The sequence below is a fragment of the Aquila chrysaetos genome, chromosome 6, assembly GCF_900496995.4.
Source record: "Aquila chrysaetos chrysaetos chromosome 6, bAquChr1.4, whole genome shotgun sequence".
Lineage (NCBI taxonomy): Eukaryota > Metazoa > Chordata > Aves > Accipitriformes > Accipitridae > Aquila > Aquila chrysaetos.
Window position 1 is genome coordinate 42,307,865 of NC_044009.1, and position 24,090 is coordinate 42,331,954.

The 24,090-nt window shown below is 39.8% G+C and overlaps 1 protein-coding gene across 14 annotated transcripts in view; it reads left to right on the top strand.

Annotated features, from left to right (window-relative positions):
* Nucleotides 1-24,090, top strand: part of KALRN (kalirin RhoGEF kinase) — a 532,819-nt gene that overhangs the window by 248,256 nt on the left and 260,473 nt on the right. For all 14 annotated transcript variants that reach the window (XR_005932657.1, XR_005932658.1, XR_005932659.1 and 11 more), the window contains exons 8-9: nt 6,385-6,516; nt 12,557-12,787. Coding sequence is in view for 11 of the 14 variants with exons in the window: in XM_030018367.2 (XP_029874227.2) it covers nt 6,385-6,516; nt 12,557-12,787 (363 nt within the window). In the remaining 3 variants the exon portion in view is untranslated. The remainder of the gene's footprint in view (nt 1-6,384; nt 6,517-12,556; nt 12,788-24,090) is intronic.

Consider the following 24,090-nt stretch of genomic DNA (forward strand, 5'->3'; position numbering starts at 1 on the left):
CACATTAGTGTTAATGAAACTGACGGAATTTGTTCCACTACCTACTCTTGCAGTGCTCTCCATAGTCCCAAACTTTGTTAGACCTCACTAAGTAGAGAATTCAGAGACAGCTAGGAACATCCAAGAGAATTGTCCATGTCCCTGAACTCTTGTTTGTGTCTTTAACAGCTACCAGAATTGTTCCATACTTTCATAGCTACAAAAGCTTAAAAATATGTCAGTGAATAAACCTTCTGCTTTTTTTACACCTAAACCAGGTCCACTTAATCGTGATGGTTCAATTTTGATTATATGTTGATTACATTCATTTTCCAGTGACAAACACTGCTTTGGGGCTCTCTTCAGTATTGCTGTGTGCTTGTTTTTCCAAGTAGTTAATATCAAAGCTACTAAGTGGGTGTGCTTGATGTTTATAAAATGACCCATACTTCAAGTGCCTGAAGAAATTATAACTGATAAGCCAGAAACTGTGCCTTGTAAACCAGAATATATGTATGGAAAAGTTTAGCTCAAAGAGTAAAGATTTTCTTTACTGTTTGTTTCTGACTGTAGAATTAGAATGGATTTTTCTTTATTTTGTGTTTCCTATTGACAACAGGCCATAGCATAGAGCAATTACTCACCCTACTGGGCGCATACTCATGTAAGCACACTCAGTGGCTCTGATGGGACTGATACACTAAGAAGATGCCCAGTATATGTACTTTCATCTCTGTACAATGGGCACTGTAGTGTTTAGGTGTAGTCTTCATGTTAATAATTGTCAGTCATCATATGTTCACAAAGAAAAAAAATTTTAAAAAAATTATATCTAGCCTATAGTGACAATGAGAATGTTTAAGGTTTATTAATGAATTACTTCTTTATCATTTGTTTTGGTTTGGTGTTTGGGTTTTGGGATTTTTTTTTTTTTAACAAGTGATTCCCTATTTTTCTGAAGTGCCAGTCTTGTTTGCAGTTTATGGGGAGTTGCTGAGGTATTGTATAGCATGAAAAGCAATAAAAAAGAAAGCTGTATTGAACTGTCTGTCAAGCTAGAGGTGAATTTTTTCTTTTGTCTTCATACCTTTTAAACACTGTCAAAGTGGGTATTTTACCTCAGCCTTAACTTGAAAAAAAAAAAAAATTACGCTAATATCACTTTCAGTTTTGGGTTTTTTTTCTTTACAATTGTAGGGATAGGTCTGAAAAATCCAGTCCTGCCTTGGACCTTTTCATAAGGAACTGAAGTGTGTGCTGCCTGACAGAAGCCAGTCTCTTGTTACTAAGCAGACAGGAGAATTTGCTACTTGCGAACAGCAGTTGCTCCTCACTTGCAATAAGAGACAATTCAGTGGAAGATCACTGCTGATGTGAAGCCTGTAAACTCAAGACTGCTGCAAAAAAGAAATGTGGGAGTCAGTGTGTCCATTAGCTAGTATTAAAGTTTTGGCTTTGCTTTAGTAACTCTGGTAGGATAAACTAACAACCTTGAATGCTAATAATTTAGTCATTTGACCTCTATATAGTATAAAAAGTGAGGCGTTTGGGATTTGATCTATAACTCAGCCTGTTGTCTATCAAATGTTCATTCCAAATCTGACTGACTATTATTTGGCATCACCCAGGGTTTTTTTGTTTTTCTTTTTTTTTTTTACTCAAATCAGGGCTTCATTATTTAACAAAAAATAAGGCTTAAATCTCTGAAGCAAATATATAGATAAACCCACTATTTCCTCTGTCCCAGATCAAATCTTTTTTTTCTCCCTTTGTTCTGTCAGTAATCTTGTTGCAGATCCAACCATTTCTCCCACAGTGTAACCCTGCTTCCCTCATACCGATCTGATATGCAGATTGTCATTCCTTCTCCAGTGCGATAAGCTGCTACAGTCTCTTTGTTCATTCCTACATATTGATTGAAGTTCTCTGTGATGCCAACAGGAAGCAAGTCTACTAGGACCATAATCTTTAAGCCTTTAGGACACCCCAGCCTGCAGGGAAGTTGTTGGCTTGGGACAGAGATTTATGAAAAGCTCTACGATCTCTGTAATACGAAAGATGAGCAGGAAGCAACTTGTTTTTCAAGGTCTTTTCCTAAAGACCCCACACAGAAAACTGCACAGAATACAATTTGTCTGGCTTGGAAGGATGAAAGGCTGAGTCAACCCTGCTGGGAATAGAACCTCATATCTGTCTTCACGTGCCTCAGAATCACATTGCTTTCCTGGCTCTTACAGCAGATACATGTGGCATGTTGAATGGGACTTGGCTGAATGAGTTCCTGGATCAAAGCTTTTTTTTTTATTGCTTTGTTTCTTTCTTTTTTGTCTTTTGTGTGTGTGCATGCATGTGTCTTCCTTAAATTTTTTAAACTCAATTCGTACATACTAAACCATCATCAAGAAAAGAGCAAAGAAAAAGGAAAAAAAGGAAAGTAAAGAAAAGAAAGGAAGACAAGACAAATCTTGCCAACTTAGCCTCCAGCCAGGCTTCCTTCAGCACGTGTGTTTGATCAAAAACCAGTAAACTAAACTCCAAACAACCACTATGTCCAGGTCAAGGTGCAACTCAGGATATTCAGTGGAGGTGTTTCCAAAATGTCCCTTAATTCCACCTGCTACAAATCTCCTGGTTGTTTGGGGGTTTTTTTCTTTTCTTTTCCCCCCCTACCCCCCCTCCCTTTCTCATGCTAGCATGGAGATATTCTAGTGCAAAAGAGAATCTGCTTCTGTATCTTTAGGTACGTCTGAGTCTATTCAAAGTTGCAAGAGAATGTAGGAGAACATGCCTTATCTCACTGTGATTTCAAAAGAACTGTGCTGATTTACACCAGATAGATTCTGGCCCACTAACTGCCAGATGGGGGAAGCAGACATACCAGGTGTCCTCCCTTTCTTGGATGTAATCTCTGAAAGTGTGCTAAAGTATTCATAAGATGCTCATTCTACAGATCCTGTCAGAATGAACAAATTAATGTCTTCAGTCGAGAGATCTCAACCAATTAATTCTGGGTCAGAGTCTACCCTCAGAAGTGAACAAGCAGAATTGCTATTTAAGGTAGTAGGTGTTAGGTGCACACACTAGACATTTGTCCTGATTCTCTGAAGAGTGTCCCCTGACCATTTGTCTCATATTACATTACTCCCCAACCAGGAAGACTACTGTTCTCATCTCTCATCTCTGCCTGGATCTCTAAGCACATCCTGAACTCCCCTATCTGAGGAAAGGAAATTAAGAAGAGCGGAAAAGAAAAAAGGGAGGAAGAATTTGAGGAAAGGGAGGAAAGGAAAAGCCAGTTGATACGTATAAGATGCAGGGATAAGACCAAGATAACTTCTGCATTAGATAGGGAAATTCCAAAAACAACAACAGGAAATATACAATTAGCCTTGTACAAAAAATTCAGGGCATCAAGAGATATTATAGGTCACTGAGGAAAACAGTTTCATGGCTGCCTTCCCATCTTTCTCCACACCCACTCTGGAGCATGAAAGTACACAAGTTTGCTTTTAATTTCTCCAGGGCCTAGGAGAACCACCCTGGTTATCCTGCAGCTTCCACGCAGAAGCCTAGCAAGAAGTAGGCAAGGACCGTGCAAAAAAATGTGGAGAAATATGGACTACAAAATGTCTGAGCTGTGTTTTGGAGCAACCATGTGATACAGCATACCGGTCCCTGAGGAAAGCTAGTAAGAAGTGGTCTGGGTATATACATTATTACCTGACCTAATACAGAATTCGCAACTTAGGTTGTGAGTCAGGAGTAAGTGTAGGTCATTACTTTAAAGTTACTTTTGGATTGGATTGGAGGCACAAAGGTACCTTAGGGACTTTTTTAGGAGAAATTTTTCTTAATCTTTCCTGAAGTCTTGAAAAACACATACAATTATTGGAGGCTGTCATTTCAAACCATATTTAAGCAACTTTTTTGTTCCCAGTAGGAGCTATTCTAGTCTATGGGCTAACTAGAAATTTAAGCATAAATTTCAATGGTATTGAGTATCTAGTGGACAGTAACAGCTCCTGTTCCAGCCTTGACAGTTAGCAATTTACACTTTTAGATACATCTTTTTTCAGCTCAGTCAAATGGTAATTTTGTGATATAAATATGTTTCTAGCATGAAGGGTTACATTTAATAAAGTTTTTTGTGTCTGCCACAGTGTGTGAAAAATAATAAAAATTAACATAGACACTTTTTTCGAAATACCCAAATCAGTAGTCCTACGGTATGAACTAACACTTTGCAACAATCCTTAAAAAAAAAAAAAATTTGGTCTCCCTGTGTGAATCTACACATGCAGCACAGACCACTATGCACTGTTTCAGGGTATCAAACACTGACAGTCTGCATTTCTTAAAACTTTTTAAAAACAGATGATGTCAACTGCTCCTGCTAGTGGCAGAAGTGAAATTACTGATGTAATTGTTGGTGTGACATTGCTTGTATACAATAGATACACAAAAGAAAGATAGATGTGAGACAACAAGGTGGAAATGTGGTTATGTGCATAGGATCTTCTTGAGACTTCTCCCACCTACTGAGCAAATCACAGTCTGGGGATATGGTGGTATATGATTGTAAGAGCTTGTACTAAAATTGGTAGAATTCAGCAGTTTTGATTAGAGCTGTAACAGTGTGATTCCAGCAGCAGGAGCACTGGTCTATAAGGTTTAAAGGTTTTTTGTTCACTGTTTCAACCAAGAGGTTCATGTAACAGCCCCAAAAGGGATTGATCTCAGCTCCATGCTCTTAAAACTGCATAGGAAATGATGTGAATTCCACTACCTTGGCACAAAATATGATGACTTCAGCTTTATGCAAGGGTGTTTGGGGATTTCATCCGAAGAAATTCAACAGACCAGGAGTGAAACCAACACAGAGAACCTGCCATCCTTGCCTCCAGTCTTCTAGAAAGCACGGTTTTCACTGGTAGATTTGTACTTTGTAGACATGAACGTTTAGGAATTCATCTTTGTCACAGAATCTTTGTGCACTGAAAAGAAGTGTTTACAATGCAAACACTTTATAGCCTTGATTACACAGCAGGATGGTGAATAGCTTTACACTGCTAATAAAAAAGGATGCTGATGCTGGAGCCGGAGTTGAATTGAAATTCTTTGCTTTGAATCTCGCAGCCCTTCATGCTGTGAGCAAGTGCTTCCCTAACAAGCCACAGGTGAACACTTCAGGAGTGGATAAAGCTGTAATTCTGAGGGTGGTTGTGTGGCATTATTCGTTCACCCTACAGGGCACTACATCTGTTGTATAATTAGGTGTTCTTTTTTATAAATAGCCCCAGAGTATGGCAGGCTGGTTTAACAGAAAGATGGAGGAAGAGAAAATATTAATGAGAAGAAATGAGGTGGCATTAGGCAGTTAGTATGGACAAAATACGAACATGTGAGTTGTGTCATTGAAGTAAGGCCTGCTTAAAAGCAAAACAGGATGGGAACCTTAGAGACTAAATTCCTTTTTCTTTTACAGAACAGGCAGCACCCAGGAGAGCTTCCCCAATTTGTTCTGCCAAAGTGCATCAGGACTGATCTGGAGGCCTTTAAGAGTGGAAAAATATTTTTTTCCATTCCTCTGCTCCCTGAAGCCATTCAGTTTCTGGCTGTCTGTTAAGGCTTCCAACCAAGGTGCTAAACCATATCAACTGCAACAGCAATGATATTTTTCTCCCTTTTCGTGGATGTCTGCCCACCAGGAACTGGACTGAGACCAGCAGCTCATTTTGCATTGGCTGCTTAGCAGCCGTCAGATGGTAATGGTGTCTGATCGCTGCTGACCTGGGCCAGAATCAAATGTGTGACCCAGGGGTTTAAAGCCTTGGTATCCTATTAGCAATCCCACTGAGTTGGCCCTTGGTTGGGAACTGCTTGAATACAGACTGTCTGCCTTTCACTGAAATGAATGTCAGCACTGATTTTAATGGGAGTTTTCTATTGCTCAAATCAGTAGTGTTAAGGACAGGTAAGCAACTGAGGGAAGATTGACAGCTGAGACAATGCCAAATACAGCTGGAGCGGTAACTGTGTCCTTTTGTGCCTCACGGTTATGTTTTTTTCTAACCATGTTGCAGCCTCCCTTTTTAGAATGCAATGTTGTAACCTCCCTGCATGGTATGCAAAGACTCTTAGAATGGGTGTTTTCTGAGCCTGGTTAAAGGAGCATTTGTTTTTAATCCAGAAGAAACAGAAAACATTCCTTTGGAGCTAGGTGTTCTTCAGGTACTGAGGAGGTGACAGGAACGTGCTCTTCCAGGGTGCTCAGAAGGACTCCTTTATAACTATTACGTTTTCCTCAGTCTTTGCTGCAGTAATATATGGCACTCTAAAAACAAAGTTTTCTAATGTTGATGAGATGATGTTCTCTGTTGCTCATTGTTCCTGGAATTGTTTCAGTTCCTTTCAGGTGTGGATGCCTGGTGCAAAATGTGCAGTGAAGGAGGCCTCCCCTCAGAAATGCAAGACCTGGAACTGGCCATCCATCATCATCAGACCCTGTATGAACAAGTAACACAGGCCTACACAGAGGTATGTGCTTCCCAGAGAAAAATGTGAGTATCTGTTAAGTGACAACAGGTATTTGCATTTTGGAGCTTAGCTTTTCTAAATTATATAGGTTGTGCTTTCCATTTCTGCAACTTTTTCAAAGAAGGAGTCAGATCTAATCCCAGGCTGTAGGAGGTGACTCCCAGCAATCTGCTTGCAAGGGCACAAAAGGACAAATCTGAGGGACAAACCCCATACAGAAATGAAATCTAGAACTAGTGTTGGCACCCCAAAGAAGAGCCTCTTCACTGCCTTTGCTGAAGAGGGTACCCCTTTAAGCCACCAGTAGCTTTACTCCTCTTGCTTTCCTTCTGTGAATGAGTCCTGGCTGTAGCCAGGTGTGCTAATGGCAACAGAGGATGCCAAAGGCTTTTTCCTTTAGTATACAAAGTCACAGAGATGTCAGGTCCTCATTACAATGAATGCTGCAAAAGACTGTGCTTTAGATAGAATCTAGAGTCATTTAGGTTGGAAAATACCCTTAAAATCATCCTAACACTACCAAGTCCACCACTAAACCATGTCCCTAAGAGCCATGTCAGATGTATTTGTACATACTGATGTCAAATTTCTCAGACCTAAATAGGGTATGTGTTTTTTTCCTTTAAAAGAGGGTGCCAAGGATGCTAAGACTAAAACATATTCTCTGGCATTTTGTAAAAAAAAAACCCATAAAATTCTTCACTTGTTTTTTCCCCCTTCCAGGCTGCAGCATGAAATAAAAGCTACTGACAAACAGCCAACATTCAGTGCATCTGACTCTGCAGGCCAGGGTCTGTGTTTAGTCCACTTTATTTTGCAAAAGGGCTACAGGACCTCCCTGGCATCTGGGAAGACTCCTTTTGGGAATAAGGCTAGTCTAGATGTTCACCCCAGGCGTGGGCCGACCTGCACATTACCCTGGGAAGCCATGTACATTATCTGCTCTATTCTGTTATTCATGTCTCCAGGACTCAAGATTGTTGGAAAGTAATGCACAGATCACCTGAATGCTTGGGTTTAGTTGTAATTTTCATTTCCCCGTACTGTGCTTGACTGTTTTTCTGGGTATCAAGGGATTTTGCTCCTTGAAGGGTTTTCCAAGCTGGACTGGAGGGCTGTGCTAGTGCTTGCTTTACTTAGTTACCAAGTGAAGACTCCAGAACAAAACATAACAGCTCTCCTCCATGCTCAGGCCTTGCTCTGGTCATCATGTTCTTGGAAGAATCTATAGTATAACATAGAAGAAAAAAGGATTTGCTAATCTAGGCTTGGTGGTAGGCACTCATACATACACAGTGAAGTTGTGCAGATACCTTAATGATGAATGTAAGGAATGTGAGATAGAAATCTCTTATTCTCCAAACACCTGCAAGAATTTGGAAGTCAGTTATAGTGAGCAAGTCTGGGTTGCAATCACAAAGGGCAATTCCTTATTCAATAATCAAGCTTCTCAGGAACAGCAGATTGTGTGAGTAAACACAGAACGGTCCTGTTGACCTCTAGTTGCAACTGTGAATTTTATATATGTGCCTAGTCAGGTGAAACTAAGTTTTTTTGATTGCATTTAAAAGTTATTTCTAAAAACTAGGTCAAATTGGGATGAAATAAAAAATAATAATGTTTGAAACCAACATTTTGTTTATCAGCCCCAATCTTAGTTTTTGTGAAATTAAAATTCATTTAAAACTCATTACCAAAACTAACATTTTACATGCATATTGCTTTTGCTGACGCTTCCTCAGAAAGCTATAACTTATCACAGACACAGCTGTTTAAAACATTTCTGTATTATTTTACTAATAAGTACCCAGAAAGGTTACAGTCTGTTATTTCAGAGATGTTCATCCCTTTTCCCACAGCTACATGGTGAGCTGAAAAGCCTTAGGAGTCCTGCCTCCTATCCACATGCCTATTTCTCCAATCTAGATAATGCCCCTTGCCCATAGAAAATGTTTCTTCCCTCAGAGCTCTCTATGGTGGGATGAAAATTGTACCTTTTTCTTTCCTTTCTTTTCCTGCAGTCATTGAAAATCTCTGTTGCTATTTCTGTAATTCTAAGAGATTTGGAATAGAATGTACATTCCTTGGAATAATGATTTTATATGGATATTCAATAGGTTATTAATTAACATTTAATAGGATATATGGGCCTATTCTGTGCTGTTAGAGTATAACAAAGCAGTTCTGATTCACTGCAGGAACCTAAGAAGAGACGCCCAAAGAATCATAGGGAGGCTCTTTTTTTTCCATCTTGCCATGGTTGTAGCTATAATTATTTGCCTTCTTTCCTTTATTGCACTTAAGTGAAGCTCAGAAATAATGGAGGCAGAGATCATGGGCCTGATATGCAATCCACAGCTAAGCAGTCCTCTCCTGTGCTAAGCCAAGCTGCTGGTAGAACAGGCCTTCCTTCTTCTGAGAATCAAGTGGCAATATATTTGCTCTAAAGACCAATTTTTTTCCCTAGTGCAAATTGTAGCTGTTTCACAGATGGCACCATTAGTCTAGTCACTGCTTTGGCGGTCTTTCTGGCCCACTATATAGGATATCTACAGATTTTAACTTATTCTCCAGCTATGTATTCAACATCCATGGAGATAATTCCACTAGCACAACAAAATCTATTTTTTGGTTTACCCAAGGTCACATAACTTCTTACAGAAACATTTGTATACTGCCCATCCTAGCCCTTTTCCTACCATGAAGTCAAAATGCAGGAATATCAGCATATGATAGGAGTGTATACGTGTGTTGTGTCAGGTGGTGAGTTAAACCTTCCCAGAGAGTCCAGCAGCAATTCTGTACTTTTCAAAAGAAGTGAGAAATGGTCGAATTTGCTTTGACAAATGCAGCACTGGCACTTACACCTTACAGGGACTGCAAGTCATGCTGGGTGCAGGTCCATTCATTTTAAGACTTTTGCAATACTTCTTAAAAATACATTGTGAGACGTAAGTGAAGTGGTGCAACTAAACTTGTCTCCTTGCACAGTCCTTGAAAAATTAAAAAGATTCACATGAAAAGAGATTTGGTGATTTATTTTTGCAGTTTTAAGGAGAACATGGAAATGACTGAAAGAGTACAGTTGGTAGCTTCTCTATTTGTGAAACTGTTCCCTTCCTTTCCGAAATCTGTTCATTGGTGAACTCTCAGAGCACAAACCTTCCGTGACCATTGATTGGGAATGCAGTAATATTCACAACAAAAATACTTTCAGAAAAGAAACTTTTTAAGCCAAAGAACTTCAGAGCTGCAGAATATATGAAATCCTGGAATATGTGTGTAATCCTTGCGAATACTGAGTACCACCGGTTACCTGATTGTCACTGTGCTCCTTGAATGTATTTACTCCAGCATGACGGGACAAGCATGTAAATTGGAGAGCAGGAGAACACTTGTAATAGCCTCTGATTTGTGTTAATGATTATTAGCAGGACAACACAACCACTCAAAGTCTGGTGTTTATCTCTGGCTGAGCAGAGAATAACTGGAAGGCTATGCCCGTCCAGGAAAAATCATAACTTGTAATCTCTGAGGCTTTTTAGACAGACAACAGGAACAAATTATCATGCGATAGATAAAAACCTAAATCCTATAGAAGAAAAAGGAGTAAGAGAGAATGCGGAAGTGTACTTACTCTCCCTTGCACCACAAATCTGGGAGAACATTATCCTGTTTCAGCTTTGGACGAAGCAGGGGTGTACAAGCTGTTGCCTTTGAAACAAGCTTTTCATTCTGCGTTGCTGCTACCACTGAGACTTTTTACTGTAAAGGCCTTGCTGGTCATATTCACCCACTAGTCAGCTCTGGTAGAGCACTTTTTTGTAAGACGACTGAATTTAGTCTGGTGTTTTGATCAGTCATAATTAGTATACAGAATATTTCACCCAAGGATCTGACCCCTCAAAATGGAAGAATTGCAGGATTATACCTCTGGGAGGCAAAAAACTGACACGCAGGGCCTGCACTTGGGAGATGGAGTAGGTGTGAATAGGTCTATATTATGGCACAAAGTTTCCAGGAAAGTTGTCCTGAGTAAAGCATGTCTGTCATATTGTCTGTGCAATCACATATCTCTGACTGGTAAACTTTTGAAACTTTATTGTTAATCCTGATACTGCTGTGATTTCTATCAGTGTAAACCAGCAGGGACTATACTAAAAGCATTGTAACACCACCCGGGGACAGATTCAGACTAACTGTAAGCCAAAGGCCAGTAACAGGAACATAGTGAATTCACACAGTGAATTTAGCCAGTGCACAGTGTGAGTTTCTGGTCTAATAAGCTGCTCCCAAGTGTGTGCATAGCCTTGGTTTCCGGTTCCCAGTGATTAAATTGTTGCTGATTATCTTCCCATAGATAAAATAGGATGTAGTATGCCTTGTCTCCTTCCCTGTCTAGAAGCTGCTGCTTCCTGCCTAGCAGCTATTGCCACCTCCATAATGTTGCCAAGGTAACACCTGTGCCTCAGTGTTTGCTCCTAAAATCCTCTCTCATATCACCACTATCCACTGTTGTTGGTGAGTACAGTTGTTCCGTCTGTGACCCCAGAAGGCTTCAGCATGTGCAAATTGTTCCAGCTGGTCTTCAGCAGCAACTGAATTTGAGTATGGAAAGCCAGTCCCTATGGACTCTCCAGATATTTCCTGATCAAATTCCAAATTGCCCTGAATATTTAAAAAATCTCCAAGGATCTGCTTAAGGCCAGCTAATAGTTGTAAGTATGACGAGATTTGACTCCCGCTTTTGCCAGTATAAATCTCAAAGGCTCTCTTGATTTCTCTGAAAATGCACCAGATACACACTGCTACAGGACACTGGGATGTAGCATGGCTTGCCAAAAGACACAGGTTTGGGTATTAAAGGGTATTTGCTACATTTGAACAAGCAACTTATAATACAGAAATAAATGAGACTTGGAAATCCTTGAGATGTGTTTGAACTTTGACTGATAATGTTCAAAGTTTAAACTGGATGAAGAACATTCATTAAGCCATTCTCTGGCAAGATTGGTGATTGTGATTGCACAGAAATAAAAACTTTTCAGAAAATCTTGTCATTTTCACTGCAGTTTGTTTCAGAGGTAAAACAGAAAAGTGGGCTGGGATGAGAAAGGGATTCTGATAATGTCCTCTTTTACCATTTCTGTTGAAAAAAATATTTTAACTTTTCAATCTGCAACTGAAAAATATTTCAAAAAGCCGTTTTTAGAGAAACAGTGGATGCACACACTTGTTAATAGCAGTTTGGTTTTTATGGTTCCATTTTTCATTTTGTCCCTGCAATATGAAAATGCTCCAGGAATGTTCCAGGAAAAAATCTGGCGTTAAAAAATCTGACATTCTGGGATTTTTTAATGCCCAAATGCCTTTGCATCTGCAAATGTGTTTTAATATGCTCAAAAAAGGTTACACGTGTGCAGAGGGCTTTGCATTTGCCAGCAAACTTTGTAGCCCATTGCAAATGGAGATTATAGGTCCTTCTGAGCTGTTCCTGGTGAAGAAAAGAATCGCTATCATATACTAATTTATTTTTCACAGCCACTGAATGAAATACAGAATCAGAATGCCACGCTTCTCAACATATATACATACTTAGTAATCCTACAAAGAAAGGGTTCTCCCTTATCATACAGAATACGAATAACTCTGCCATCTGTGGTTCTCTTAAAATGCCACCTCCTCACAAAAATAGGCCTGCTATTGCAAATGCCACCTGTCATCAACTAGTATATGTCAAGAATTTTCGGTGCCCGAGTGTCAGAACGTAATATAGTCTTGGGATCTCTGTCTCTATGTATGCAGTCCCAGCAGGGCAGTATCTGTGCTCCTGCTGAGTGACACAGCAGGCCCACTAGGAAGTGAAGGCAAGTGCTGAATGTGTAAGTACACGTCAAAAAGAGATGTTATGAGGTCTTTCTTCCTTTTTGACTAAAATAAGGAAAACACACAGGGGACAAAGCATCAGCTAGACTGTTTTCTGTCAGCTATTGGATGTTTAAGTATCAGTGCAGTGAAGTAGACCTATTTCTTCACTCAGGTGAGCCAGGATGGAAAAGCCTTGCTGGATGTTCTACAGCGTCCCTTGAGTCCTGGGAATTCTGAATCCCTCACTGCTACTGCAAACTACTCCAAGGCTGTTCACCAGGTGTTGGATGTGGTACATGAAGTCCTGCATCACCAGCGGCGCCTAGAGAGCATCTGGCAACACAGAAAGGTCCGGCTACATCAAAGGCTGCAGCTCTGTGTTTTCCAGCAGGATGTTCAACAGGTAATACCATTACTAAAGAAGATAAAGAATGGCCCTTTCTTTGCGGTCATAAAGATTGTTTAGTGACTCATCTAGAGGATATTGCCATAACCAAGATGTCACACGCAGCTCTATCTATGCTAGAAATATGCTAAAATCCTAATGCACCTCTCAGTACCTCTCGGCTTCATGTTGGAAATCATCAATCAGTCCATTGATTATTGATCAGTCCATTCCCCACACGAATGTGACACTATTTTCAGCAGTTAATTTTTCACAAGTGAGCAATTAGCTGTAGGTACTCTACTGTTCTTGAGAAAGCGATGTTTAATAGAAAGAAGAATTTCAAGTGTAAAAAGCAATTGAACTGTGGTGTATTTCACCTTCCTATATGGAAACAATGCAGATACAGGCCTTTTAGTGGTGGTGTTTTAGACAATCTTTGCACTATTACCACTTACGGAGTCCATGTACCTGTGCTATGAGTTTGCTGGCTCAAATGAACTGCACACCCTGATGTGCAGAGCCCACCTCACAGAAATACAGTTTATACAGTACAGGCTCACCTCTGAGAACTTAGGCTCCAGGTGAATAACTTTTCTCTCCCAAAGGAATCCGTTTGAATACCAGCACAACAGCGTAACTGCCAGTGAGTATGAAAAGCCATGTTTGTAGCTGCCAAATATGCAAGCACAATCAACAGATGTTACAGGGCTCTGCTCATTCAGGATGGTGTGGTTTGTTTAAGGGCCCCATTACAGCCCGAAGCAGATGTTGGTAGCAATACGGTACTTGCTTTAAATGAAGAGGCTGAATGTTCTAATCATGTTTATGGAGCATTCTAATGTCCCTAGGGTTCTTTATGTCGTTGCCTTCCTACAAGTGAAAAATGAGTTGGAGATGGAGTGACAAAGCGGTCACATGCAAAATAGACATGAAGCAGCAAGGACAGGAGACAGGCAACTTTTATTCAACATGCAAATTTGTGGTCCTGTTAGTGCCATAGTTGAAGTGCACCAGCACAGACAGAACTGCAGCTGTAGATATCCTTTGCAAATATGTATGACCATTTCTCTGGCAGCCTTGAAAAGTTTGCCAGAATTTCTACCTGCTCATTTTTTTCCTATAAAACCACACAAATATTCATGCCATATATATAACTAAAACTGGGATTGAATGTAACAGATGCTTAATTTAAGCAACTTCACTTTTGTTATGTGTCAGTAAACATACTGCATGGTAATGAAATTCATAAGCTATATATTAAATAGAGCATGTACTCGGAATTGAGTTAGAATACTCTCTGCAAACTATATGAAGTTAATACAATTTTGGAGTTAAAATCTCAAAAATCAAGGGTTGTAAATTCTGATATTATGCTTTTTCCAATTGTGGTATATAATGTCAATAAGAATCCATATTATCTTAGGAATTCTTCATCCCCTAGGGTGATTTACACTTTTGTTCAATCTCTCCAACCCAAAACTTTCTCTCTTACATCTTTTGAAATCAGTAGAAGTGTTTATGAGGTTCATTCATGAAACCCATTCAGACTTTTACTTCCCACATATGCAAGGCAATGAGGCTGCGTCACTGGTTTTCAAAAGGAACAGGTCTTTTGTAAGTACTGTGACTTTTGGTGAAAGGAAAAGAAACAAGCAGTAAGAGTCACTGGAGTACAGTCACTTTAGAGAGCGTTACTCTGTGTGAGTTCTGTTGGCAGCAATCTTTCAAAATTTTTCTCTTAATGGGTAGTTATTATCTAGAAAGCAACAACTTAATGACAGACATGTTTCTGTCCTAGCATACACTTACTGGAGGCATCTCTTTGTCCTACTTAGAAAGTAAAGAGGAAGAGATGAATCATTCTGTTCACTAAACATCTGTACTATTCAAGATAAATGCTTTGTAACTCGTAAGTGAAATGATCAGCTAAACAGAAATATGAAGTGTAGATTCCATGAGGAGGAGGAAGATATCTGAGTAGGTTGATGGTGGTTTTTTTGAAAATAATTGCCTCTCACATATCTGTTGTGCAATTCCTGTTACGCTTATTTTGTTAAATGCCCATCAGTTGGCAGGTGAAGCTGTCTACCTGTATGTTGTCACTAATCATAAGTTACATTTATCTATAATAATTTCTTGCCTTGTCAAAATTTAATAACCTTTAACTGAGTTCTTCCTGGTTCAAGTCTAAAAAGAAAAGATGTGGGAGAACAAATCCTGACAGGAGAGTCACGAGTTTATTAGACTTTGCTGTTTTCTAGGCAAGTAATGATACAGTGTAGTTTCTCTAAGGAAGATGCTCATCTTCCCTTTCCACCCAGCTCAAAATTAAGCATGTTCTCACAGATGCAGTTTTCCCTACCAGGATGTCCTGTGGCTCACCCTCTCCAGCTGTTGGCCAGTGCAGTAAAAATTCTGGTGAAAGACGATCTCCATGTCAGAATTTGCACTCCCTCACTTGTTCATCTATACCTTTCTCTTCATGTCAGCTGTTCTGTATCAATCTTTTCTTAAAAGGAGATGTGAATAGGGACAGGTTTTGTTGCGTTGCATGTTCTTAATACAGACTCCAGGATTATTTTGCATCCTCTCAGTCTGCCGTTAATTGCATTAATAGCTTTTGGTAAAGACACTTCTCCAAGAAGAGATTCTTATGAATCTTGAGAGATCAATAATTTCTCACCTAACTACTCTAGTTAGTCTTGCCAGAGGGATCAAGTATTTAGGCATGCAATATCAAGTGTTCATAGAGAGGTCTTGCAAAACTGGTTAGCTGGATGAAGGCTTTATGTAGGCCAAGTGTGTGCCTTTTGGACTAGATTTAAGGGTTAAGCTGTGTTAAAGAGGGCTCGTTTATGTCATTCCTGGGTGTATTCTGCATCATTTGCAAGGCCAGACTACATGCATGACCAGCAGCTCAGGGCTGTGTTCTCAGGTAGTTTCACACTGTCAAGGAAATCCTTTTGATTCTAGCTGGGTTTTAGTTTGAACTGCACAAAATCTGAAAACATTGAAAATGATGGATTAAAAGAAATAAGAGTATTTTTTATGCTGAGATAGAAATTCAGGTATCCTTAGTGTCATGTCATAATCAAAATACAAGTTGTGCTGTAGAAAAAAAAAGTTTAAACACTGTGGATAGCCAAGTTACAATATTAATGTAAGAAATGTTACAGTATAAAATAACATTGGAAGTAATCACTACCTCACACCATCAGATATTTTACAAGATTGTTATTACATCTATGTATTAATACAATTACATCAATTCACACATCTGAACCAAGGTAAATAATGGTGTGCTAAGGACAATGAGTTATGAACACACGGAATTTTAAAGAAGGAAACAATATAAATGGTGTGAAACTGCATTTACAGCCTTCACAGGAAATGGAGCACCATTCACACAAAAGGGATAGCAGTTAAGACAATTTGTGAGCTGTTATGAAGCTCTACACAGGCAGGAACTGACAAGGAACTCTTTTAACACCAAAAGTATTTAGGATCATTATAAAAATGTTGGATTGCCGAGTGTGTAAAATACTTCATTGCTTCAGTCGTTTTTTAGAAGTTCTCTATCATTTCAGATAGGGAAGAGCTGAATCCTTTGATCCTTTTAGAACACAGTTGTGGGAGGAGGTGCTGAGATTCTGTCCTCCAAGGGAGGAAAAAGATCCCTTTGACATTCATAGTAATATTCTGTAATTCCTGCAGAAGCTTCAGCCCATTTTTGGTAGCTTTTCCTTTTTGCCCCTCTCTGCTCTGCGTCTTCCCCTTCTGCAGACTGTTTACCAGCAAATTAACATCATTTCCATTTCTGTTGAAATTTGAAATTGTTTTTACCTTGTCTCCAATTTCCACTGCTTTCCACTGTTACATCCTGATTTACCCTGTCTGCCTCTGCATGCATTCCTCCACTTTAATATGTTCCCTTTGCCCCCGTGAAGAGCAACACTGTGAAACAAGCAAGGGTAGCATGAGGGTTGTACCATGAGCAGATGTTACCAAGCAGCCTTGGAAATAGCTGGAGTAAGTTTTTAACGCTGTTCTTCACCCCATTGCCTGCCCCATTCCCTTTGTTTCATATGAGCAAGAATTTTGTCTGAATTCTCTCACTTCATAAACTCATTCAACTGAAGTTGTAAAGCCTGAAGCTTACCTATTAAAGTAGAAGGAATATGGAGACCCATCAGATGTATTATTGAAATGGTCTGTGCAAGCCTTGAACTTGGTATTTTAAAGCACTTTCGTGGCAGAGTAGTCAAACTGCTACTCTTATTCTGCAGGCTTCATTCCTTCTCATGGAAATTCTCAGTCTTTACATAATTTCCATACATACACACCAACACTTGGCCTGACAGTTAAGCTTAGGCAGCCTTTTTCTCCACAGATTCACATGATTCTCTCAAGGTCACTGCTGGTGCTGCTTTCTTCTTGCTTCACTTTGGTTGTGATGGTTGCCTGTAAAGGAAGAGCTGGAAAATAGGTGGATGTAGAGGTATTCTGTGTGCTGGTGGATTTTCTTGGCTACGTACAAAGCCTTGAGTTAGCTGTGGTGGCTCTGCATAGCAAAATGGAACAAGCCCATCATGCCAGATGAAGAACAGTGGTAAATAGCAAGATGATGCTAACAAATGCTTACTGGCAAGAGGGTAGGCACGTACTAAGAAGGCTAGGACTGTTGCCATACCAGCTGTAGTGATGTCTCAAATCCTCTTGGTTACTGAAAAGGTGAAGCTAGACCAGTGTCAGGTTTACCTGGATTTCTCTAAATTTGTGGATCTGCGTTCTGTTGGCTTCATGCCTAGATACATTAATGGGCATAGCTTTGGTTTCCTTGTGTGGTTGTCTGCCTCTGGTGATGGATAGAAAGGCCACGTGGCCATACTGATATCATTACACTTACCAGCTGCCATTGCTGTGGGAGACTGCGAAGTATTGCAGCGGAAAGGCTGTCTCTCTTCATAACCAAGCACTTTAACTTGTAAAGTGTCTGGCTTTTACTGGCCAAGAAAACAGATCAGGGCATGATCCTGACGTCATTTGAATGTAAAACTGTCCTGCCAACATCTATCTGTCTTCATACACTATCTGAGAATGCTGAACACTTCATGTGGTGCATGTGATCTATGTAGTCCATTTGCAGAAGAATGCTAGGCTATTCAAGGCAGTTCATGATTCATTTAGCTCTCACACAAGATTTTAGAGGATTAAGTCTGTACATCCCCCCACACATGCATAGATACACTCAGTTGTTTTGATCACTTCAAGGCAATGAAGAGTTCTGCAATATTCTGTAGTTTTTCAATTTGTCATAGTTTGTTTCAAAGACAGAAGAAATCATACTATATATCTCCTTTTATGCTTTGTTTACAATAAAACCTTCACTGGGTCTTGTAAAGCAAGGGATTTATTTGTAAACAATTGCTTAGAAAAAAGAACATTATAATCAAGTCAAGATTATACTTACTACCATATGACTTCAGCCACACCACCCTGCAAAAATACATCACATGCTCTGTGTGCCATCTGAGCAGATTTAGCCTGTAAATAGCTTCCACTGACAAATCACTAATTAAAACATTACAATTCAAAGCATCCTAGAGAATTTTCACAGCCCCTTTGGTAAATTTATCAAGTAATGAGATGTGCTTAATGTTTGTCACTTATATGTTTACGTTTTCAAAGTATTACTGCTGTACTTTCTCTGAGCTTAGAAGGTATATGTGACCTTACCAGCAATAAGGTTGAAGTATTACTTGATAATGAGTAGAGGTTCTAACTATGGTTGTATTGTCCCCAAAAATTAAGGAAAAAGGAACTCAGGAGTCAACACTGGTAAAACTACTTGGCAACCTTCTCCCAATGGGACGTAACAAGAGAGAAAACAACCTTTTGTTATCTGTGACTGAGAGATAAATACCTCTGTTTTCACTAACCCTGTCCTTCCAGCAATTGTTGAGGCCAGAGTTTCCACACCTGGTTTATTATCTGATATAAATATTTCACCACACAATTCTGATAGATCACCATACAACTTTTACCTGCATAGCTCTACAGGACTAACTTAATAAGATGTGAGCGTTTCCAAACTCACGTTATGTCTCTAACAGCCTCTTATTTAGTACTTGTCTGCCTTATTATTTATGCAGTAAAGGATGGTACATTTGTAGTAAAAGGATTTTTTGTTTGTTTGTTTCCATCCATTCTTTGTCACAGACCATGCAATAAAACATCTTGGCAACCACTTCTTTAGAGCAATTTTCATTCCATTCCTTTTGTTCCTGCCAAAGGATCTGGCACATTTTCAGGCAATGTGAGTGCAAGTCTAGGCAATGAAGAGATTTGTGGCCCCACTCATCTTCTGAGGAGGACTAACAAGTAACCAACGTTGACACTGATTTGAAAGTGAAGTGGTGGTATATTTGTGCTGATTAGTATCCTGCAGATATGATGAAAAGAGTTAATAATGACATGGCTATTTAAATAACACAAGGGTTGCTGAGTGACTTAGTTGCTTATTTTGAACTGTTAAAAAAGGACCGTCATTCCTTAATTTGAACCCACAGTGGCATGGAATTATGCAGGAGTTTCAGATGATTTCTGCTGGCTATATATGTATCTCTAAGCTCTGGTGGCGGCAGAGAGAGTAGTAGAATAAGAGCACGCTGCACAGCTATACAATCCTTATTACTCAATGACCAGATTGTGTTGGATTTGCTGCACAAGGCTGCCATGCTAGGAAGGAGAATATTGCCCACATATTTCTTCAGTTTCTGGTGATTTCATATGGATGTTTCTTTAGTTCCTTTAGCTTGCAAAGTCACAGAACATTTATGGACAGTGCACTCAGGGTTGTCCAACCCAAACAGGACAGGGTTCTTGGAAAAAGTACACAGCTGAAAGAAATAACATGCATTTTTCCTCTTTACCAGTGACTCTGGCATAGAAATCTGCTCTTTGAAGGGCCACAGCACAGCTTCCCAAGTGAGGAGTACAAATATGTGGCACTTGGTATTTGAGCATGTTCAGACAATGGCTCTTGGTATAGAGCTAGGCTCTGTGTTTCTGTCCAGGCAGTCACATTTGCACCCTGTTACTAGTGATCAGTGTATGGTACAAGAACACCTCAGAGATGTCTCAGGCTATCAGCCTAAGTAATGAATTGCTTTAAATACTTCAGACTCACGTGAGAGAGAGGAAACTCTGTTCTAAACTTCTGACAATGCTCTTTAAATATAGATCAGTATTATATTTTAATTTTTGTGGCAAAACTCTTCACAAAGAACTATAGGTTTCAATTATTACATTTTCATTTAATGATATTTATTCTGGAAATTCCTTAAGGGTTGCTGATTAACAATACTCTATCGTCTTCATAATTTGATTTAAACTGTAACTTGAAATTATCTGAAAACAACCTTTGTGTCTTTCTTCCTCTATATAGTTATTAAGCCAAGCAGACAATTGTTCTTTGTGCTTTTAAAGAGTCACTGATTAAAAAGTAGTAATGATCACTTTTTAATTTACACACAGAGCAGTAGTGCTAGGGATATCAAACTTCAGGGGCCAGCTTCAGTTACCAGCTAAAGTTTACTTAGCATTGATGTACGAGCAGAGTGAGAACACTTTGATGAGCTCCACAGCTGTCTTGGGAAATAGGATCTGAAGAAATCTGAACCAGCCAGCTTGATCTCTGAACCTACTGAAGTGAGAAGAGGAACTGGAAAAGAAAAAAAAAAAAAAAAAAAATTCCTTTGTGTCCCAAAAAGTGTTTTTCTTGTTTAGAGCACTGTCTGTCTTTCAAGACCTAGTCCTTTCAGATGGTCTGTTTTGTTATTTGCTGAACTGCAAATGTTTGGATTCTTACTGAGAGCTTAGGAACATCTGAGAAGGCCTTCTGAAAACCCTTTGAAATCCCACTGACTCACGGAAGTTTTGGATCTACCTCATAGTGGATGAAGAGGACATAATTCATAGTATGATGAAATGGAGAAGGTGATATAAAGATACAGTTAGTTCTCTGTAGGTAGATGCAACTATCCATGTTCTGGATTTATCCTGCCTGTCTTCAGGAGCGTAACTGAATCATCCAAGTCAGGATCCTAATGCATAGTCTCCTTTTATAGTCAACAGAGAGACCCTGGCATCTTCAGAGAATTCTACAGTCTGTCTAAGATCTGAATTGTACCCTGGATACTTCCCTCTTTTACTGTTGAATGTCAGAGAAATTATGGTAAGGTAGGCTCTTCAGACAAGACCTTCAGTTTATTACCTAATGCTGGGTGAGATGTATTAGGATGCAAGAGCCCTATCCTATGTGGTGCAGAGTACCTTTAGCCATCATGACAGGCCACTCAGTGCCTTTCTGATCCAGGATTTGCTTTGCAGCAAACTGCAAGGAAGTCAGTCCTAGGCAAACTGCTAAAATTTGCTGTTACACTTAAGCAGAATCGTCCTCCTTATATACCATGTCCTCATTGTCTATTTCTATCCCAGGATTGTTTGCATGTCAGCATCCCTGAAAATATGATGTGTAGTTTATGGTTTCTGAAAGACATTGTTGGCTCTCATTGTTGTGGCAAAGGAGGAGAAAGAATCAGGCTTGTCTGTTACTGATTAGGCCTCCAAAAATAGTAGGGGGAAAAATAGAGTTTTCTCCAGAAATATGTATATTTTTTGATTCTAGCAATTGCTAGAATGAGTAATCATCACCAAGGACCTGGAGAAAAGTAAGATCTTTGAATAAACGTAGGCTGGAATGCCAGAAGACTTTCTCCTCTGTAACTTTAAGAAGTAACAATAACAGTAGTACTTCTTGCTTATTGTGGTTTCTTTCATCTCAGGATTATGGGTTTTCTAAATGTTGATGTTGAGCGACTTGTCAAAGGTCACCGAAAGCTTCATGACTAGAACTCTTCATGTCAGGATGTCTGATTCACAAATCCCTGCTCTTAAACCCTCGAAGTCATTGCTACTCCAGTTTTACCCCTTATGAAAAGGTCTTATAGGATTTATTGGGACTATCTAAAAATTAAATAAGGGTCTGTTATGCTAAGAAATAAATATGCTATTTTGGGCATTGGCTTAGGAGTCCAAAATAGTCATTCTTTTCTACTCCATTTGTTTCCCTTGATCTTTCCTTCCAATTATGTCCTCACATGGCCTCCCAGCTTTTTCATGATCCTGCCTGTCACTCAGAGTGATCAATCCTCTTTCATATTGCTTTTGACTGATGGCCAACAAAAGGTATTTTCATTGAAGTGAGAAAAAACATAGCCAGATAACAAAGAGGGTAATGATAGCTAGTTCCTAAAGTATAACTATAACAATTTCACTGTGTTTTCCTCCGCAGAGCAGCTGCTCAGCCAGCTGGTTACCTTCCCCCTCTGGTAATGAATGGCACTCGTGATTTGAGATTATTATGTTTTGCTGGGTAGCAAGGCCCAATTTATGTTGAGCTGATGTGGCACCATGACCTGTTTCTGCTAGCTGCTCCTCTCCATGCTAGCCATTCCCACTAGCTCTTGCTTCTCCTTCCAGCAGCTCTACCTTACTCCATGCCGCAAACTACTTTTACTAGCTCTGCTCCATATGGCCGTGCTCTGCAACAGCTCTTCACTGTTAGCATCCCCTGTTGGCTGTGCCTTGTTTCGGTAGCTGCCCTACCTAACTAACTTGACTAAAGAGTTCTGGTATTTCTGTCCTTGGAAGAGGTTGTGCAGTATTTAGGACTAAACACAGTGTTTTAGCTCACAGGAGACTTTTAAGCAACTTCTTTTGTTTCATATTCCTCATAGGGAACTCTTACACAAAGCTTCTTGCTTGTTTTTTAAAGTTGTAATCTTTGGATTGTAGTTCTGGAAGCTATTGCCTAGGCTGGGGTGACCCTTCAGGCACATTTAGACAGAGCTGGTTGGCTCAAACTCCTGCATACTATTACAGCTATAAACTTTCTTTTATGTTATGCTGTGGTTCCCTTTTAACAAAAATGTCTTTCAAATGTGAAAACATACAAAACAAACATGTTTCAAGCCTGTCCATTGGTCTTTTACCTTTCTCATCCCTTTGTTTTGATAGTTCTTTACTTGTATCTTTCCTGCCTTTTGGATATTTTTGGATGGGACGTGTGTTGAGGGATGGAGAAAATTACTTTTTTTTTTGGCTTCAGCAACATACAAAACATTCTGACCTTGAGACAAATATTTCCCAAATAAGGAGGAAAAGTGGGGGGGAACCACAAAATGACCTTTTTTTTTTTTTTTTTAAATTTCCCTCTTCCTCCAGCAAAAATTAACTTTAAACAATCCAAAAGTATTGTTTCTGCTTGCTTACCTCCTCAGGTTTTGAAAGTGCATGAGGTGTCAGGAAACTAGAAGAGAAGGAAGTTCAGGATGAGGGGATGCCATATTCTGGGAGCCACCAAGCTAGGAGAAAAACATAAGAAAGGAAGCAGTTTTTCACAGAAAACTTCAGTTTGGAGGAAACTGAACTTTTCATTCAAAAGGTGCTCTTAGAGGAAGTCCCCAACCACTTCTGCCCCTCATTCTGCCCATGACTGTCACTCCTGGAGTCTTTTAGGTGGCTCCTCTTCTCTCTTGGTTGTCAGCTCAAGGTTGTTCCTTGCTGAAAGGGCTTTTCATAAGTCTGGTCCTGCTTGCACATATATTCTAGTTTATTATTGCATTACCAGTCTGCTGGGGGATGCAGGGCTCAGCATCTATTTGTTTACCTCCCCAGAAACAGCTTCTCATTGCCATTATCCATGGCCTCCTTTGGTGGCTCTGTAAGGTCATTGGCCTTTCACCCTTCAAAACCCTTACAGGATCTATTTCTGTTGTGACATTAAGAAGAAATCAGCCATACAGTTATGTGTAGATTACACAGTGATGCAAACGTCCTGGGCTTTTTATTTCAGCTCTGCTGTGTCTCACATACTGACTGCCTGGCTCAGCATGGGGTCTGTATGCTACATGCAAAGCTCCTCACACACCACAGTAACTTAGCCGTTTTCCCACTTATTTGCAGTACTGAGCTGTGACTTCTCTGCCCTGGCAGACCATGTGTCAAATGCAGCTGGTTTGCCTGAGCAGCGATTGACACACAGGCAATACAACAGAAGAGGTGCTGCAGTGGCCCTACAGCAGGAGAAATGCTGTGGTGCAGGTTTGAATCCCTAGGCAGGACCCAGTGGCAGAGGAACCCTGCCAGGAGGTCAAACACAGCCTTGCACTGCATTCCTTTCCCCCTGTGCACAGCCTGACACATAAGAGTATCTTAAAATGGGAGATAAAATGTTTGAGACATTAGGCTATATA